General features: G+C 39.4%; 1 protein-coding gene across 7 annotated transcripts in view; it reads left to right on the top strand.

Annotated features, from left to right (window-relative positions):
- The window catches only part of PTPRD (protein tyrosine phosphatase, receptor type, D), a 462557-nt gene that overhangs the window by 428257 nt on the left and 13533 nt on the right, over positions 1-20767 (top strand). For all 7 annotated transcript variants that reach the window (XM_011969903.1, XM_011969901.1, XM_011969904.1 and 4 more), the window contains 5 exons: positions 7067-7352; positions 7769-7947; positions 8540-8666; positions 9930-10055; positions 17155-17309. In XM_011969903.1, coding sequence (XP_011825293.1) covers positions 7067-7352; positions 7769-7947; positions 8540-8666; positions 9930-10055; positions 17155-17309 — 873 coding nt within the window. The remainder of the gene's footprint in view (positions 1-7066; positions 7353-7768; positions 7948-8539; positions 8667-9929; positions 10056-17154; positions 17310-20767) is intronic.

Genomic DNA, 20767 nt, shown 5'->3' with positions numbered 1-20767 from the left:
TCTAAATAAATGCTGCTGATGTGGTTATAAGTTTAATAAAAATGTTATAACCAGTCCCTAAAATGGAAAATAACTATGTGGAACATGCCATCTTTTTCCCTCACTGCCTTTCAGCTGATGGCTTTCTATTAGTTTTTCAAATGTGCTATTGTCTATTCTAGCACTTTTTTTTAGGATATCTCTTCAAAAGCTTTTCCACCCTCTTTATTTAGCAAACAGTTACTTGACCTTTAGGTATTGCGTTAGTCTGCTGGGGCTGCCATGACAAAATACTCGAAACTGAGTGGCTTAAACAACAGAAACTTACTTTCTCACCACCCAGGAGGCTGGAAGTCCGAAGATGAAGGTGCTGGCAGAGTTGGTTTCAGGAGAGGCCTCTTCCTGGCTTTTAGATGACTACTTTCTCACTGTGCCCTCACATGGCCCTTCCTCTGTGTATGCATAGAGTAAAAGATCTTTGGTGTCTCTTCCTCTTACAAGGACATCAATCCTATTTGATTAGAGCTCCCACCTTGTGACTTCATGTAACCTTAATTATCTCCCTAAAGGCCCTGTGTCCAATACAGTCACACTGGGGGTTAGCGTTTCAACATATGAATTTTGAGAAGAAAGACACAATTCAGCCCATAACAGATTTCCATTTCAATGGCACTTCCTCAAAGGTGCTGTACCAGCATCCTCCACATTTGCCTCACAGCGCCACTTGAGGTTTGTAATTAGATGTTTATTCGTGTGACTATATAATGTCGAATTCCCCCACTAAACTGTAAGCTCCAACAGGAAAGATCACGTTTGTTTTGCTCATTGCTTCTTCGATGTCTCAGCACATAGTAGGCACTCAGTAAATACTTGTGGAATAGTAGGCAAGAGAGTCTTATGACAATACAACAAATGTGGATGGAAGAACAAAGTAAGGAACACTTTCCTGTTTGTCCCTGGATGGTGGGAATGGATGCTTTAGCACAGTCATATGTACTGGTAAACATGTAAAAACCTGCTCTCTGGGGAGAAAAAAAAAGTAGTATTTGCTGATTTCTTTGGTGTAAATATTCCCATGGATGATTTCGGACTACAAACATGAGGTCACTAGAGAGAGATGATCACCAGCCCATCATTAGTGCAGTCCCCACTTATCTGCAGTGCATGTGATCCAAGATCCCCAGTGGATGCCTGAATCCCCAGAGAGTACCAAGCCCACTTGCCATCAGTCATGACATGTTTCTGTTCATGTCTTTCACCCAAAATTTAATGCCTTTTTCATCTTAACTAAGTACTTATCACATACTGTGGCAGTAACTTTTGCAGTTTGAGGTGCAACAGCAGAACAATCACGAATTTCTTTTTCCTTCTTCACAATTTTACATATAGGAGATTCATTCTTACCATAGATCTTAGCAACCTCAGTATACGATTTCTCTTTCTTTCCTTATTAAATTGAGAACTTTCACCTTTTCACTTAAAGGAAGCACTTTGCAGCTGCTTTTTTGCATATCCAAATTGCCAGGATCACTACTCTTGCACTTTGGAGCCATTAAGTAAAATAAGGGTTACTTGAAGACAAGCACTACAATACTAGGGCAGTCCATCTGATAACTGAGATGGCTACTAAGTGACTAACAGACAGGCAGCCTGTACAGCATGGATACACTGGACAAAGGGATTGATTCACACCCTGGGCTGGATGGAGAGAGAGGGAGGGCATGAGATTCCACCACACTATTCAGAAAGGTATGCCATTGAAAACTTAATTGTTTATTTCTGGAATTTTCCATTTAATATTTTCAGACCGTGGTTAACCGCAAGTAACTGAGATTGCGGAAAGTCGAAACCACAGATAAAAGGGGATTACTGTATATGATGTTTTCACCTCAAGAGCATAAAATAATTTGAAACAATTAAGAAACAAGGAGTTTTGAATATTACCTTTATTTTTAATATATTTATTTCAGCAAATAATAAATATATTAAGGAAATATAGAAATATTAAAGAAAATGTAAGGATTGGCTTTTGCTAGCTCTAGCATACCACTGGTGGGGAGTTGAAGAAAATCGTGGAGTTTGAATACATAGCAATTTATAATTTATTATTGTGCAGGGTAAGAGGCAAAAACAGTCTAAGATGATTTTTCAATTTTAAACCTGAGTGTCAAGGAGAGCCCGAGTGTGGGAGGAGCAGATTTGAAAGGGAAAGATGCTGATTAAGCCTAGAATCTTTATTTTTGATATACTTGAAGATGGTTTGAAATACAGATCTCCACTTGTGCTGAAAAAGAGAGCCATCACTTTAGGAATCCTTTGGAGACTACTACTGAGAGAAAGGAGGACAACTTTTGGAGCATTATCTACATTTTGGGGACTGGCAGAGATATGTAATCTGGGAAACTGATACAGATGGAAGAATACAGAGAGGCAGGTAGAGAATTAGCACTGGAGTCAAATAAAAAAAACAAAATGAAACATACTGAGGCGCAGTCTGAATGGATGCCAGTAGATTTCTGAAGATGACATTTAGAGTTCATCTTTGATTTCGATTTCAAACATGGTAGGAATTCTACCCTGTTACAGAATCAGTGTTACCATGATACAGGATCATGATACAATTATTTTGGGCTGATTTCGTGTACTACCTGTTTTGGATTGTTTTGTGTTTGGAGTAATGACACAATCTCCACTCTTGCTACCATTAACCCCAAGGGAGTATCTGATGGTTCCCATACTCCCTTGACTAGTGTCCTTAAAACCAAGGATAAAAGACTTTTCTAGGAACCTGCATTAGGCATAGTCAAATGCTGCTAATGGAGTATTACAGACAAGCGGGCTACAGGAAAGTCACTATATTTGGCAATGACTGCTGACCTAAATGGTGAAAGCATTGTGAAGCACTGGGGGTCCTGGGAACAGGGTGTTAAATTTTAACATCTCAGAACCTGCATTTGAGTCTTCTCTGCTATCCAAGTATGGCGTGAATGACTGTAGGACTTCAGGGCAGTTCCCAAGTGTTGTCAGAGAAGGGGAAAGGAAACCAGCATTTACCGAATGCTTCTTATGTGTCAAACACTGTGGTAGGAAGGCCCTTGCCTGCCATCTCATTTGCCGTGACAATAAATGTGAAAGCAGAAAGCTCCTCAGATATAAGGCACGTTTATTGGAAAGAAGGCAGAGAAAAGGAAGAGCAGCTTGAGAGAGTAGATGAAAGCAAGATTTTTTATTATTATTATTATTATTATTATACTTTAAGTTCTAGGGTACATGTGCATAACGTGCAGGTTTGTTACATACGTATACTTGTGCCATGTTGGTGTGCTGCACCCATCAACTCGTCAGCACCCATCAACTCATCCTTTACATCAGGTATAACTCCCAGTGCAATCCCTCCCCCCTCCCGCCTCCCCATAATAGGCCCCAGTGTGTGATGTTCCCCTTCCGAGTCCAAGTGATCTCATTGTTCAGTTCCCACCTATGAGTGAGAACATGCGGTGTTTGGTTTTCTGTTCTTGAGGTAGTTTGCTGAGAATGATGGTTTTCAGCTGCATCCTTGTCCCTACAAAGGACACAAACTCATCCTTTTTTATGGCTGCATAGTATTCCATGGTGTATATGTACCACATTTTCTTAATCCAGTCTGTCACTGATGGATGTTTGGGTTGATTCCAAGTCTTTGCTATTGTTAATAGTGCCCCAATGAACATACGTGTGCATGTGTCTTTATAGCAGCATGATTTATAATCCTTTGGGTATATACCCAGTAATGGGATGGCTGGGTCATATGGTACTTCTAGTTCTAGATCGTTGAGGAATCGCCATACTGTTTTCCATAATGGTTGAACTAGTTTACCATCCCACCAACAGTATAAAAGTGTTCCTATTTCTCCACATCCTCTCCAGCACCTGTTGTTTCCTGATTTTTTAATGATCGCCATTCTAACTGGTATGAGATGGTATCTCATTGTGGTTTTGATTTGCATTTCTCTGATGGCCAGTGATGACGAGCATTTTTTCATGTGTCTGTTGGTGAAGGCAAGATTTTAAAAGCCAAATCTCAAGTGTTGCTAAAGTAATTCTGTCATAATTTTCCCAGTATTACATTGCCTGTTTCTCATTGTCAGCTTTAGAGACTGAATGTTAAAATGGAGTTTGTACCTAGAAAGTAACTGCCTTTTCCATTATGTTTGCAAAACACTTGGTATATTTAATGTAGCCTTAAGACTTACTGGATAATTAGACTCACTAGAAAATTCACATTAATAAGAATTAATTGTCACTATCATGATTTAAGAAATACGGGAATATAAGGAAGGGGTTAAAGTTTCTTTCTCAAGGATACACAGCCATTGATATCTGAGGAGGTATGTTAAGCCTCAAGGTCTTGCTTCAAGCTAAAACACATATTTAATATTTAAATCCCTCAAGAATTCTTCACCCTAGAAAAAGGTAACACATTAAGTTCCAAAGTCAGCTCCTTCCCTATCTTGCATATGAATGGCAAGATTGGGCAGTTAACAATATTTTGAATTTTGGGGAAAAAACAGGTTTTGTTCAAGTCAGAGCCTCTGTTATTTCTTTTCATCCCACAATTCATGATTTGAACCCACACATATTTGATTTTTTCCCTTCCTTATTTTTTGGAAAAAAATATATCATCACCATTATGAAAAGGTTGATACTGTTTGGAGTTGGAGTTATTCCTACCAATTTTTCAAGATTCTGTAGTATCTTTCTGCCAGAATATAGAACCATGCATCATCCAGACATTTGAATGGTCCCTGATGCATATTTTGAGAAAATAGTCCTGCCATTATCTAGAATTGACTTGATATATAGGGCTCAGTTTTAAGGTTTACAGTGTGGTTTCCACTGGGAGGAACTGCATAAAACTGTGTCCAATTAGAAACGATTCACAGCTGCAATGAAGACAATTTAGTAAGACAACACAGAAGGAATGAAAGATGTTACTTGGAGTCTCAGGACCTGCCAAACACAGGATTTGAAAGAAACACAGAAAGACAAATCTTTTCCAGGTTGAGTCTGACTTACGTTCCTTTAACTGCAATCTGATGGCTTATCAGGAGACCAGCAAAGAGACTACTTAAAGTGATTTTCCTGTCTCTTTATTCCCGATCAAACACTATGCAGAGCAGGCCTCGGATACTCCTTACATAGTTCCAAACGCTTGTCAAATGTAGGATTTTGCACGGACTGAAGAGTCCTGTTTCCTAAGTAGACCTACCTTACCGGGACTGGCTGCTCATTACTGGAGGCCTCTCAAGCCAGTCACTAATGTGTTTACTTATTTCACAAACACTGTTGAACACTTACTGCATGCTTTGTGTAGGGCACACAAAGATTTTTTTTTAATGCAGTTCCTGCTCTCAAGATGTATGATATGGTTTATGGATGGCTGCCCTGAATTAATAATATAATTTGGTTAGAATTGTAGTGAAGAGGGGTATTTGAAGGCAACTAGGGATCTGAGGCAGAGGGTGATTAAAACCACCTGGGAGGGTAGGAATGGGGAATGTCAGGGAAAACTTGCCATCTAATAGGCTTGTTTAGAACCAACTAAATAAAATGAGACTTCGTGGATCTCAAGGAACTGGAACCATCAGGCTGACTTCGCTCTATATTAATGTTTGCATCAGGTTTCCAATTGGTCTGTGCTGAGGTATGTGCTATCACTTGTAAGACTCTGTCGCAGAAGGCTTTTGCATGATGTATCAATGCCAAGTCAATTTGTGGGTTTATACTTGGTATTGGAGTCTTAGCATCAGTATTCAGGAGCCCTCTGGCATAGGACATAGGAAAGTAACCTAGTTTAAAACAGTGGTTATATCAAATTCCCACTTAGCCCAGTCTGCAAACCACAGAGCTCCTGTATGGAAGCTAGCTTTGATATACACTGTTCAGCAGTTAAATAAAGGTATTATTTTGTTTTTTAAAAAAGCTCTCTTACTGCTTGCAGCCACTTGATACCAAACAGAAGCTGCCTTTTCAGTTGAGACAGGCACCCTGGTGAGCATTGACTCATTCGTTTTGGAGTTCTGATATCTTCGTTGCACAGGTGCCTTGCCAAACCTATGAAAATTTTACATGTAGCTCCCAGAGCCAGCAGTGTGATTACCAAAGCCATCCGTCTTTTTTTCATGCTGTAATATCTTTAATTCCTCATCCTTCCTGTCCTTCAAGTCATACTTCAAATGCCACATCATATACCAAACTAATACATCCTTTTTCTTTCTTGTTTAGAAATAGCTGTGTATAAAGTATTATGTCCCTTTGATACACACTGAGCTCTTTAGAGATAGCATCTAAGTCATCTTTATGTTGTATCCCCTATTTCACTTAGCAGAGTACTTCATTGTTTATTGAATGAAGAAATGGATAGATCAATGATCGACAAATAAATGAATACATAGATACACAGATGACAGGAAACATGGCATGTAGCAAATGAAGGAGGCTGTCTGTTGCCTGTTATCTAAGATGGTAATATTGACCTATTCCTGTTTATTACGTGTTTACCAGCCTGGTAAACACGCATGTCAGGAAGAGAAAGTATTTGTGATTGAACCATACTTGATACATAAATGTCCTCAGCCTGAAGGGTTTGATAAATAGGAAGCATGCAAAGTTTAGCTTGAGATTGTAAAAACAATCTTTATATTTTGTACATTGAATGAAAATAGAGTTTGCAAAAACTATAGCCTAGTCAGACCTGGACCAAATATGGACAGACTAAATGTTTGTATTTTTTTCATGACTTCAAAAGAGTTCAAAACAATATCCACTTTGTATTGCATGATCAAGGAACATAGTGATTATGGATTTAATATTTTTTACATTTTAAAACTAAACTAATTTTACTCAGTCTTTTGTTCCCTGCCCTCTGATTATTGTGCCTAGATAATACTTTTGACTTTAGAATATTACAAAGTCATCCCAATAGCTGTTTGAGTAGAAGTAATGGATGTAAGATCTAGTTAATAAGAATAATAAAAATACTTATATTATGTGTTGATTTTCTGATAGGTTTATTTGGGCTCTTCTTTTCTCTTTATTTTCCTCATAGTGCGGGAGTTGGCCGGACTGGTTGTTTCATCGTCATAGATGCCATGTTAGAAAGAATAAAGCATGAAAAAACTGTAGATATTTATGGCCATGTAACTTTAATGAGAGCCCAGAGGAACTACATGGTTCAAACAGAAGACCAATACATCTTTATCCATGATGCACTGTTAGAAGCAGTGACTTGTGGAAATACCGAAGTGCCAGCTAGAAACTTGTATGCCTACATTCAGAAGCTGACACAAATAGAAACAGGAGAGAATGTGACAGGAATGGAGCTCGAATTTAAGGTATGGTATTGGATGTGATGTGGTTATTCAGGAGCGAGTCATTCTGGGTTTGTCTTTGAGTCGGGGCTTTACTTTAACCTTTCAAATTTGTGAAGTACAAGATTCATTTGACCTTTCCCTCAGGTGTATGATTCTAAAATGTATTCCTCCCCTTTTCCTCTTCTATTCTTTGCTTCCTAATAATATCTTGAGCCCTTACGTCTGCTAATTTGAGAGACTATACTTTCAGAAAATATATAGAAATCCACTAGGCTGTAGAGAGTAATTAGCTAGATATGAAGAGCAGTACAATTTGAATAGTCATTTATTTTAAGTAAACAAAAGATTTCTATCGAAAAGGGAAAGGTAGGGTACATTGCATTCAAACCATAGGTGAAATTGACTGGTGGGTTTTTCCTTTTTTTTCTATTCAACAGCGTCTAGCCAGCTCAAAAGCTCACACCTCAAGATTTATCAGTGCCAATCTTCCATGTAATAAATTCAAAAATCGCCTTGTTAATATTATGCCATATGAATCCACAAGGGTATGCCTGCAGCCTATCCGTGGAGTAGAAGGATCTGATTACATCAATGCCAGTTTTATTGATGGCTACAGGTATCTACTTTTGCTCCCCTGACTATGTGCCCTAGTTTCATAACCGGAATAAATTTCATCTTCATTCAAAGCATTTTCTTTCTGCATAGGTCATCATTTAGTCCCTTGATATTTTTTTATTATTTTGGATAGGAGTAAGAAGCAGTAGTTATGAAGTGTTTAATCTGGCCTTCTGCACTCTTCTTTCAGAAGCCAATTGGATTTGTAAGGAGTTAAAGAATCTGTTTTGTACCATATTTCATAAATGTAATAGATTGTGTGAGACTAATTTCTAGAAAATGAAGCTGCACATCTAAGTGTTTCTTAAGTGATTTGTATGACACATGAAAATGAGCTATTAGCATTGCACTAAAATTCAAATAATAATGATAAAGACATACATCATAATATTAACAAGCAATTTATTTTGCAAGGTCCCGAAAATGTATTAAATGCTCTCATTTGATTGTGTAATCTTAGCAGGAATTTACCGCAATTGCATTAATAATATGTTTTCATTTTTTATTACCAGGTTGATGTTTATATATCAAGTGTGAGCTTTTGCATGTTCTCTAAATACTGTAACACATTCTTTTCATTCTCTGTAATTCAGACAACAGAAAGCCTACATCGCTACCCAGGGGCCCTTGGCAGAGACCACTGAAGACTTCTGGCGGATGCTCTGGGAACACAATTCCACCATCGTTGTGATGCTCACCAAGCTGCGTGAAATGGGCAGAGTAAGTGTGTGGCCCTTGTGTCTCTCCTCATAAGACATGTACTCTATGGAGAAATGAAGACTTTGTTTTAATAACTCTTGTGCTAGTGTCATTTTTTTGGAAATGCAGTGGACTCTGGACACGATCCAGACCATCGTTCCTTGTTAGTTTCTAAATTTGTAAAGCCACATCAAGTTTTAAAATTTCCGTGTTTTAAAGAAAGATCTAGTGATTTGTTTCCAGTGAAGCACAAACATAGAGACAAATGAGTAGCAGGTGACCCTGTTTGACTTATGTCTGACTCTCAGCATTTTCTTACTGCCTTTTGTTCTGGACATGCTAGAGTTTGATGTGCCATCATTTCTCTGTATGAAGGAACTTGAGTTTCTTTTCTTCCTGTGGCAAATTCTTACTTGCCTACCTTTCACCCCCATTGAATAAAGTGTTGGAAAGTGACGTAATTTTTCTAAGGATATAACCCAGTAATCCCAGATCCACTTTTTAAAAAATGTGGGTTTTTTGGGGGAAATACACATGAAATAGTATTAGAAATATTTAAGGTTTCTATTATTTATTAATATTACTCTACTATTATGACCTAATATTATTTAGAGATACCTCTTAGATTGACTTCATGTAAGCATTTTTTCATATTTGCCTCAGATATTTTCTTTCTGTCTTCTTTGTGTCAATTAAATAGAAGTGCAGCTAAAGCCCAACTTTTAGAGCCCCCAGAGAGAACAAAAAGAATATCAGACTAGGAAAGTAACTGACTTACTCTGATGTGGTCACTGACTCTGCAGGGTTTAGCCAAGTCATTAAGATGGCCTGGGCCCCCCTGTTTCCTTGACAAGTAAGATTGGAACAAATCAATTCAGACGTTTCTATGCCCATACTGATGGTTCTCTTAATTCCAAACCGTAGTGGTGCAATATATTGTTGTCATGGCCAGCATTGTCCAAGGACTGATGTAATTATTTGGATAACTTGTAGGTGTGAAGATGCTTACCGTATCAAAGTATTCAATTCAACTCGTGTATATTAAGCAGCTACTATCTGCCAGGTACTGTGCTGGATCCCATGGGCAAATACTGAACCAAAGGGTTTCCCTATGAAGGGAGCTCATCGTTTCAAAGACAAAATGAGTCATATACAATTGGAATTGCCTTGAATTTTGAAACTTTATTAATGGGATAAGAAAATTAGATAGATAGATAGACAGACAGACAGACAAAATGTTTTTTATGCTTTGCATAGTTTAACATTAATCTTCTCTCCTTTTAGGAGAAATGTCACCAATACTGGCCAGCAGAACGGTCTGCAAGATACCAGTACTTTGTTGTAGATCCCATGGCTGAGTACAACATGCCACAGTACATCCTAAGGGAATTCAAGGTCACAGATGCCAGGGTAAGTTGGCACAGTCTTCAACTCTTAACCATTAGCTGAAAAGTAGTCTAAGATACCTCTCTCTGGGAGAAGCATTTGACTGTCATCCCAAAGAGAAATCACTCATCCTGGAGAACATTTTTTTTTTTTTTTAAATATGTAAGAGTAACTTTTCCTCTGTCTGGCAAGCTTTCTCCCAAACCTTAGTTTGGCTTTCATTCAAACATAACATCTGGCAGCTCAACCTTGGGGATGCACTTGGTGAGTGTTTGTGCTGGGAAGTTTTTACTGATTGGTTGGCTGTGCTTACATTCACCTTCTCAGCTCATTCTCTTTGGAGCTTTTTTGACTTCTTCATTACTTGAGGCTGTAAATATGTTGTTGTTTTGCAAAGCCCTTTAGGTCATATGGACCCAGAGGTTAATTTGGTATGATTTTAAAACTGCAGAGCAAATGGCATTCTTTAGAAAAATCTGACAAGCTTTGCACATTCTAATTTGATTCCTGGCATGGCTTATTCCTCAGTGTGCTAATGTGTCTGTCCATGAGAGCTGTGATCCCGTGACCCTTGTTGGCTAATTTTCATTCTGCATTTCTTATCTGGATTGTTGAGTCCAAGGTTCAGCCCTGATGTAAGATGTTCTATGCATAAACTCTAATATCTTTGCCTTTGGCCACTTTCAACCCATAATTACAAACACATCTTAAGGGAGAACAGGTCAGTTCAAAACCTGCCTTGTGTTTGGAACTGTCATAGTGGGTGGGTTGAATAAAACTCTAGGGTAGATCTATTTAGTTGATCCATTTTTTTTTCTGGAAAGCAGCTTTCTCCAAATTTATGTTTGGAGATTGTCTGCTAATCACCAAAGCCTGGCCCTGGCTGTTGACCTTAAGTGAGAGAGAAATTGGTTAGCAGGAGGGTTGGCCTCGGTGACCGACCTGTTAATCCCAGAAAGTTGTATTAACTATTCTGAAGGTGACTGTATTCAAGGCAGCAGTTAAATCTCTAGGTCTTGAGTGTGACCTGCCCCATTGTTTAAAAAAGCAAAAAAACAGTACTCTTTCAGAATTTGAATCTAGGTATGTGAGTGAAAATAGAAAGTGCATTCTGAGTAAACTCACCAACTATTCCTGGTGATAAAAAGAGACCAGACCCCACCAATGGCAGAGACGCCTTTCCTACTCCACACATGCCCAACTTAAATCTGATCACAATAAACACAAGAAGATTGAAACCAGAAATTGCTCACCGTTTTTGTTAAGTCTCCCTGTGATTGTCATCTCAACTTCCCAGTTTAGGAAGCAATTTGGAACTTGAGAATAGAGTATTTTTTTTTTGTCCCTTCCTTTTTTTAAAAAAAAATAATACTTTAACTTATGGGATACATGTACAGAATGTGCAGGTTTTTACATAAGTATATACGTGCCATGGTGGTTTGGTATACCATCAACCATCATCTACATTAGGTATTTCTCCTAATGCTGTCATTCCCCAAGCCCCCAACCCCACAAAAGGCCCCAGTGTGTGATGTTCCCCTGCCTGTGTCTATGTGTTCTCATTGTTCAACTCCCACTTTTGAGTGCAGCATTTGGTTTTCTGTTCCTATGTTACTTTGCTAAGAATGATGGTTTCCAGCTTCATCCATGTCCCTGCAAAGGACATGAACTCATCCTTTTTTATAGAATACTCACCATAGTATTCTATGTTGTATATGTGCCACATTTTCTTTATCCAGTCCATCATTGATGGACATTTGGGTTGATCCCAAGTCTTTGCTATTGTGAGCAATGGTATATTAACATATGTGTGCATGTGTTTTTATAGTAGAATGATTTATAATCCTTTGGGTATATACTCAGTAATGGGATTGCTCAGTCAAATGATATTTCTGGTTCTAGATCCTTGAGGAATCACCAAACTGTCTTCCACAATGGTTAACTAATTTACACTCCCACCAACAGTGTAAAAGTGTTCCTATGTTTCCACATCCTTTCCAGCATCTGTTGTTTCCTGACATTTTAATGATCACCATTCTAATTGGTGTAAGATGGTATCTCATTGTGGTTTTGATTTGCATTTCTCTAACGACCGATGATGGTGAGCAGTTTTTCATGTTTGTCGGCCGCATAAATGTCTTCTTTTGAGAAGTGTCTGTTCATATCCTTTGCCTACTTGTCGATGGGGTTGTTTTTTTCTTGTAAATATAACTTCTTTGTAGATTCTGGATGTTAGCCCTTTGTCAGATGGATAGATTATGAAAATTTTCTCCCATTCTATAGGTTACCTGTCCACTTTGATGGTAGTTTCTTTTGCTGTGCAGAAGCTCTTTAATTATATCCCATTTGTCAATTTTGGCTTTAGTTGCCATTGCTTTTGGTGTTTTAGTCCTGAAGTCTTTGTCTATGACTGTGTCCTGAATGGTACTGCCTGGGTTTTCTTCTAGGGTTTTTATGGTTTTAGGTCTTAGGTTTAAGTCTTTAATCCATCTTGAGTTAATTTTTGTATAAGGTAAGGATCCTGTTTCAGTTTTCCCAACACTATTTATTAAATAGAGAAGCCTTTCCCCATTGTTTTTCCTCAGGTTTGTCAAAGATCAGATGGTTGCAGATGTGTGGCATTATTTATGAGACCTCTGTTCAGTTCCATTGGTCTGTATATCTGTTTTGGTAGCAGTACCATGCCGTTTTGGTTACTGTAGCCTTGTAGTGTCCTTTGAAGTCAGGTAGCATGATGCCTCAAGCCTTGTTCTTTTTGCTTAGGATTGTCTTGGCTATGGGGGCTTATTGGTTCCACATCAAATTTAAAGTAGATTTTTCCTATTCTGTGAAGAAAGTCAATGGTAGCTTGATAGGGATAGCATTGAATCTATAAGTTACTTTGGGCACAATAGCCATTTTCATAATATTGATTCTTCCTATCCATAAGCATGGGATAGTTTTCCATTTGTTTGTATCTCCGCTTATTTCCTTGAGCAGTGGTTTGTAGTTCTTGAAGAGGTCCTTCACATCCCTTGTAAGTTGTATTCCCAGGTATTTTATTCTCTTTGTAGCAATTGTGAATAGGAGTACACTCATGATTTTGCTATTATTTGTGTATAGGGATGCTTGTGATTTTTGCACATTCATTTTGTATCCTGAGATTTCGCTGAAGTTGCTTATCAGCCTGAGGAGATTTTGGGCTGAGACGATGGGGTTTTCTAAATATACAATTCTGTCATCTACCATCAGGGACAATTTGACTTTCTCTCTTCCTATTTGAATGTCCTTTATTTCTTTCTCTTGCATGATTGCCCTGGCCGGAACTTCCAGTGCTGTGTTGAATAGGAGCAGTGAGAGAGGGCATCCTTGCCTTGTGCCAGTTTTCAAAGGGAGTGCTTCCAGTTTTTGCCCATTCGTTATGATAGTGGCTGTGGGTTTATCATAAATAGCTCTTCTTATTTTGAGATACGTTCCATCAATACCTAGTTTATTGAATAGAGTTTTTAGCACGAAGGGCTGTTGAATTTTGTCCAAGGCCTTTTCTGCATCTATTGAGATAATCATGTGGTTTTTGTCATTGGTTCTGTTTATGTGATAGATTACGTTTATCGAGATCCATATGTTGAACCAGCCTTGCATCCCAGGGATGATGCTGACTTGGTCATGGTGGATAAGCTTTTTGATGTGCTGCTGGATTTGGTTTGCCAGTATTTTATTGAGGATTTCTGCATCGATGTTCATCAGGGATATTGGCCTGAATTTTTTTTTGCTGTGTCTCTGCCAGGTTTTGGTATCAGGATGATGCTGGCCTCCTAACATGAGTTAGGGAGCATTCCCTCTTTTTCTATTGTTTGGAAAAGTTTCAGAAGGAGTGGTACCGGCTCCTGTTTGTACCTCTGGTAGACTTCGGCTGTGAATCCAGCTGGTCCTGCACTTTTTTTGGTTGCTAGGCTATTAATTACTGCCTCAATTTCAGAACTTGTTATTGGTCTATGCAGAGTTTTGACTTCTTCCTGGTTTAGTCTTGGGAGGGTGTATGTGTCCAGGAATTTATCCATTTCATCTAGATTTTCTACTTTATTTACATAGAGGTGTTGATAGTATTCTCTGATGGTAGTTTGTATTTCTGTGGGGTCAGAGGTGATTTCCCCTTTGTCTTTTTTTATTGTGTCTATTTGAGTCTTCTGTCTTTTCTATCTATTTTGTTGATCTTTTCCAAAAGCCAACTCCTGGATTCATTGAGTTTTTGAAGGGTTTTTCGTGTCTCTCTCTCCTTCAGTTCTGTTCTGTTCTTAGTTATTTCTTGTCTTCTGCTAGCTTTCAAATTTGTTTGCTCTTGTTTCTCTAGTTCTTTTAATTATAATGTTAGGGTGTCAAGTTTAGATCTCTCCTGCTTTCCCTTGTGGGCATTCAGTGCTATAAATTTCTCTCTACACACTGCTTTAAATGTGTCCCAGAGATTCTGGTACATTGTGTCTTTGTTCTCATTGGTTCCAAAGAACATCTTTATTTCTGCCTTCATTTCATTATTTACCCAGTAGTCATTCAGGAGCAGCTTGTTCAGCTTCCATGTAGTTTTGTGGTTTTGAGTGAGTTTCTTAATCCTGAGTGAGTTCTATGAGTGAGTTCTAATTTGATTGCACTGTGGTCTGAGAGACCATTCGTTATGATTTCCGTTTTATTGCATTTGCTGAGGAGTGTTTTTCTTCCAATTCTGTGGTCAACTTTAGAGTAGGTGCAGTGTGGTGCTGAGAAGAATGTATATTCTGTTGATTTGGGGTGGAGAGTTCTGTAGATGCCTATTAGGTCTGCTTAGTCCAGAGCTGAATTCAAGTCCTGAATGTCCTTGCTAATTTTCTGTCTCATTGATCTATTGACAGTGGGATGTTAAAGTCTCCCACTATTATTGTGTGGGAGTCTAAGTCTCTTTGTAGGGCTCTAAGGACTTGCTTTATGAATCTGGGTGCTCCTGTATTGGGTTCACATATATTTAGGATAGTTAACTCTTCTTGTTTCATTGATCTCTTTGCTGTTTTGTAATGGCCTTCTTTGTTGTTGGTTTAAAGTCAGTTTTATCAAAGACTAGGATTGCAACCCCTGCTTTTTTTTGCTTTCCATTTGATTGGTAGATCTTCCTCCATCCTTTTATGTTGAGCCTATGTGTGTCTCTGCATGTGAGATGGGTCTCCTCAATACAGCATGCTGATGTGTCTTGACTCTATCTTGCCAGTCTGTGTCTTTTAATTGGGGGCATTTATCCCATTTACATTGAAGGTTAATATTGTTATGTGTGAATTTGATTCTGTCATTATGATGCTAGCTGGTTCCTTTGCCTGTTAATTTGATGCATTAATGCTCTTTACAATTTGGTATGTTTTTGCAGTGGCTGCTACCAGTTTTTCCTTTCCATATTTAGTGCTTCCTTCAGGAGCTCTTGTAAGGCAGGCCTGGTGGTGACAAAAAAATCTCTCAGCATTTGCTTGTCTGTCTCTCCCTTGCTTATGAAGCGTAGTTTGGCTGGATATGCAGTTCCGGGTTGGAAATTACAGTATTGTTAAACAGATAACCTTTAAAGAAAGTCAGGCAGTCTTTCCTCCAAATAGAAGGAATTCGTACACATGAGTCAGAAATGAAATCCCCAGGGCATTCAGAGGAGAATAAATCTGTATTACCTAGCCTCTCAGTCTCCGTCCTGTGCTTTCCAAATCTTTTCCAGAGACAGAGGGGAGTAAATCATGCTTCCATGGTAACCATCCATAAGGTACTTGTGGGTCCAAATAGTTTTCTCTGTTTCTCAGGATTCCCACACACTTGGTGTCATCTTCCTGTTTTACCTCCATCCCCAAATAACGTCAGTCAGGAATCTGGCATGTACCTGTGAAAACCACCAAGCAAGGTGATGAGTGCTCATCTCACGTTGAGATCCTTTCTCTTCTCAATATGAGTAATGATAAATATTGAGTCCCTGTTCACTTACCCAGAACCTTGGGAACATGCACACTTGTATCTAAAACAACTTTGATGGGGAAATATGTGTTAACAAAGATGGAAAGGAGGAACAAGTTGAAGCCTCTCTAATGAGAAGAGACCATTTAGGAGTGGGAGCTCTTCAAGTGAGTTCAGTCTCTCTAAGCTTGGATTATTTCTGTCCGCTAATGAGTCAGGGGAGAAGGTTGATGGGCAGTGTATCATTCCTGCTTCTATAAACAGAGGTTCCTTTCCACTTTTCTTGTGCTTCTAGAAACACCTTAAAATTCCACAAGGAATCAGAAATGCCTTAGTGTCTTCTTTTCAACCCAGATGTACTTCATGAGTCAGAGCAGTTTTACCTAATCACTCTGACAAAGAAAAACTGCTCTTGCATCTGGCTTTTTTTTCTACCTTTTGGTTTATCTATGTTAAAGTCCCTCACAGACTGTTAATTCCTGTGGTCAGCCAGGGAGAGCTCTTTTTCAGAAAGGGGCATTTGTTTGCTAGTGGTCCTTGGTATCCTTGAGGGATGCTTTATTTGCCACTTAACAGCACAGTCACATGGTTCATGCTATGTCCCCTGCCATGGCTAGAAATTGTATTCCTCTGAGACATGGGGGGCATCCAGGTTAACAGCAACTACTGGGTTTGTGTCAGATCCTTTAAATGTCACCATCTGTCATTTGACAATGTTAGAAATACGCCAGCACAGCAGATGTGGAGTTATCATGACAACTGCAAAAGCTCTGGTCTGGATGCCATGCCTGGGTGCTTGTTTCAATATTACAAAGTGATAAGTTTCTGAAATTTTTAAAATGGAGTATGTATGTTCCATTTTGGAAAGAACGCAGACATGATCAATGGTTACGAACCCAAACTTTGGGTCTCAGAAGCATTTGCTAATGGGGGAACTATGTTGCTATTTACTAACGAGAACCAGGTTTTTAACTGGGCACTGCGAGAGTAAATACATTTGTGATTTGATTTAAAGGTATGTGCATATGGACAATATTCATAGCATATGCACTAAGTTTCTAGTTAAACATGTTCCTAACTTTTTCTACCCTTTTTGTTTTTGGGAAATAAAAATGACTGCTCTTGTGGTCTGTGCGCTTGCTGAATCCTCCTGGCGTCTTCCTTTGTGGCCGGGTATGTGGCTTTCCTTCTAAAGGACGGCCAGTCCCGAACAGTAAGGCAGTTCCAGTTCACTGACTGGCCAGAACAAGGAGTGCCAAAGTCCGGAGAAGGATTTATTGACTTCATCGGCCAAGTCCATAAAACAAAAGAACAGTTTGGCCAAGATGGACCCATTTCGGTCCATTGCAGGTAAGTTACAATTCAAGAAGGGTAAGTTTCCATTTGTGATTAAAGCAGTGATGATAACTGTGAAAATAAGTGTCGGTGGTTCTTCATTGTACACACTTTTTGTATAAGTTTGCTTATTTGAAATATTATTCTTGGAAATGTATTATGAAACAAAGCAGGTTTGATTTCTCTTTTCATAAAGTGAAAATAATCAGAGGAAAACGTTTATCCCCAAAATTTGCTTCCTGTTAGACAAACCAGATTACCAATTTTACCTTAATAGGAATCGTTGGTACCTCCCCTAGTAATAATTTGTTGTGTTAATCATTTCATATTTGCTTTTGCTTTCATAGCAATGCATTGATAACAATCTTTCTCCTGTGTTTGTCTTTGTGAAAAACTCATGAATAGCTATCAAACCTTAATGACAATACTAATTCCTGCCAGTCAATAAGTGCTTAGTATGGTACCTCAGTTAAAAATGCAATTTGCTTGAAAATTGTTGCTATATCAGAAAATGAAGTACCTTCAAGTTAATTATTTTCAATAGTTTCTAGAGCATTTTATAACTCAAGTCATTAAAGTTAATAGAAACAGCAAGTAAATGGTTCAGACATTCACCGTAAATTTAGTGTTTTTGGAAGTTGCTGTGCAAAAACCCTCTAACAAAAGGAAATCACCACCTAATTTTATTTAAACTAATGTATTTTAGGATTCTAGCAACTTGACATCTAAATTGCTAATCTTTTTATGGTGAAACTCTTGAGAGAGTTTATTAAAAAATATATTTTGCTTCAGCACATCAAAGAAAACTATAGTTCTTAATGACATAGAAAGCAGGATCTCAAAACGGGCCAAATATTAGACTTGGGCCAAGATACCTCTGTGTTCCAGTCTCAATTCTATTATTTGGGTCTATGATAATGAAGTTTCTCTGGACCTCAGTTATCTTAGCTGATGTTTACAGAAGTCCTTTCTAGCATCCTTTGTTTCTCAGGCATGTTATGAGAAGCAAACCTTTATGTACATTTTCTTTCTAATGAGTCATTAAACATCCTTTGCATACCAATCAAAGAGCACGTAGGAAATAATACTAACCATCAAGGAGAGCTGGAAAGACGGCCGAATAGGAACAGCTCTGGTCTGCTGCTCCCAGTGAGATTGACACAGAACGCAGGTGATTTCTGCATTTCCCATTTCATCTCACTGGGACTGGTTGGACAGTGGGTGCAGCCCACAGAAGGTGAGCCGAAGCACAAGGGGTCAAGGGATTTCCCTTTCCTAACCAAGGGAAGCCGTGAGAGACTGTACCGCAACCATACACTCAGGCCCAGATACTGCGCTTCTCCCACAGTCTTTGCAACTGGTAAGCCAGGAGATTCCCTCCAGTGGTGCCTGGCTTGGCAGGTCCTACCCCTACAGAGCCCAGCAAGCTGAGATCCACTGGCTTGAAAATCTCACTGCTAGCACAGCAGTCTGAGGTCTACCTGGGACACTCAGCTGGGTGAAGGGAGGGGCGTGTGCCATTGCTGAGGCTTGAGTAGGCTGTTTTCCCCTCACAGGGTAAACAAAGCCGCCAGGAAGTTCGAAATGGGCTGAGTCCACCACAGCTCAGCAAGGCCGACTGCCCCTCTAGATTAGATTACTCCTCTCTGGGTGGGGCATCTCTGAAAAAAAGACAGCAGCCCCAGTCAGGGACTTACAGATAAAACCCCCATCTCACTGAGACAGAGCACCTGGGGGAAGGGGCAGTTGTGGGCGCAGCTTCAGCAGACTTACTTAGCAGTCCCCACCTGGCAGCTCTGAAGAGAGCATCTCTTCTCCCGCTGCAGCGTTCCAGCTCTGATTGATAAGGCACAGACTCTCTACTCAAGTGGGTCCCGGACCCCCATGTATCTTGACTGGGAGACACTTCCCAGTAGGGGCTGACAGATACCTCATACAGGAGAGCACTGGCTGGCACCTGGCAAGTGCCCCTCTGGGACGAAGCTTCCAGAGGAAGAAATAGGCAGCAATCTTTGCTGTTTTGCAGCCTCTGCTGGTGATACCCAGGCAAACAGGGTCTGGAGTGGACCTCCAGCAAAACTGCAGCAGAGAGTCCTGTTAGAAGAAAACTAACAGAAAGGAATAGCACGTCCACCCAGAGAACCCCCCCACCTGAAGGTCACCAACATCAAAGGCCAAAGGTAGATAAATCCACGAAGATGGGGAAAAACCAGCACAAAAAGGCTGAAAATTCCAAAAACCAGAACACCTCTCCTCCGCCAAAGGATCACAACTCCTCGCCAGCAAGGGAACAGAATTGGACAGAGAATGAGTTTGACAAATTGACAGATGTAGGGTAAAAACAAACTCCTCCAAGCTAAAGGAGCATGTTCTAACCCAATGCAAGGAAGCTAAGAACTTTGAAAAAAAGTTAGAGGAATTGCTAACTAGAGTAACCAGTTTAGAGAATGACCTGATGGAGCTGAAAAACACAGCACGAGAACTTTGCAAAGCATACACAGGTATCAATAGCTGAATCAATCAAGTGGAAAGGATATCAGAGATTGAAGGTCAACTCAGTGAAATAAAGTATGAGACAAGATTAGAGAAAAAAGAGTGAAAAGAAATGAACAAAGCCTCCAGGAAATACGGGACTATGTGAAAAGACCATATTTACGTTTCATTGGTGTACCTGAAAGTAGTGTTCACAGTATTTCCTTAATTTGAATGTTGGCCTGTCTGGCTAGGTTGGGGAAGTTCTTCTGGATAATATCCTGAAGAGTTTTCTCCAACTTCGTTCCATTCTCCCCTTCACTAAGATATTCCTCAGGAAGAGCAACCCCAAGCCACATAATCATCAGATTCACTAAGGTTGAAATGAAAGAAAAAATGTTAAGGGCAGCCAGAGAGAAAGGTCGGCTTGCCCACAAAGGAAGCATATCAGACTAACAGTAGATCTCTCAGCAGCAACCCTACAGGCCAGACGAGAGTGGGGGCCAATATTCAACATTCTTAAAGAGAAGAATTTTCAACCCAGAATTTCATATCCAGCCAAACTAAGCTTCATAAGTGAAGGAGAAATAACATCCTTTACAGACAAGCAAATGCTGAGAGATTTTTGTCACCACCAGGCCTGCCTTACAAGAGCTCCTGAAGGAAGCACTAAATATGGAAAGGAAACACTGGTACCAGCCACCGCAAAAACATACCAAATTGTAAAGACCATCAATGCTATGAAGAAACTGCATCAATTAATGGGCAAAATAACCAGCTGTCATCATAATGACAGGATCAAATTCACACATAACAATATTAACCTTAAATGTAAACAGGCTAAATGCCCCAATTAAAAGACACAGATTGGCAAATTGGACAAAGAGTCAAGACCCATCAGTGTGCTGTATTGAGGAGACCCATCTCACATGCAGAGACACACATAGGCTCAACATAAAGGGATGGAGGAATATTTACCAAGCAAATGGAAAGCAAAAAAA

Source organism: Mandrillus leucophaeus, unplaced genomic scaffold (assembly GCF_000951045.1).
Source record: "Mandrillus leucophaeus isolate KB7577 unplaced genomic scaffold, Mleu.le_1.0 Scaffold92, whole genome shotgun sequence".
In the NCBI taxonomy this organism is placed as follows: domain Eukaryota; kingdom Metazoa; phylum Chordata; class Mammalia; order Primates; family Cercopithecidae; genus Mandrillus; species Mandrillus leucophaeus.
This window is presented reverse-complemented; position numbering and strand designations above follow the sequence as displayed.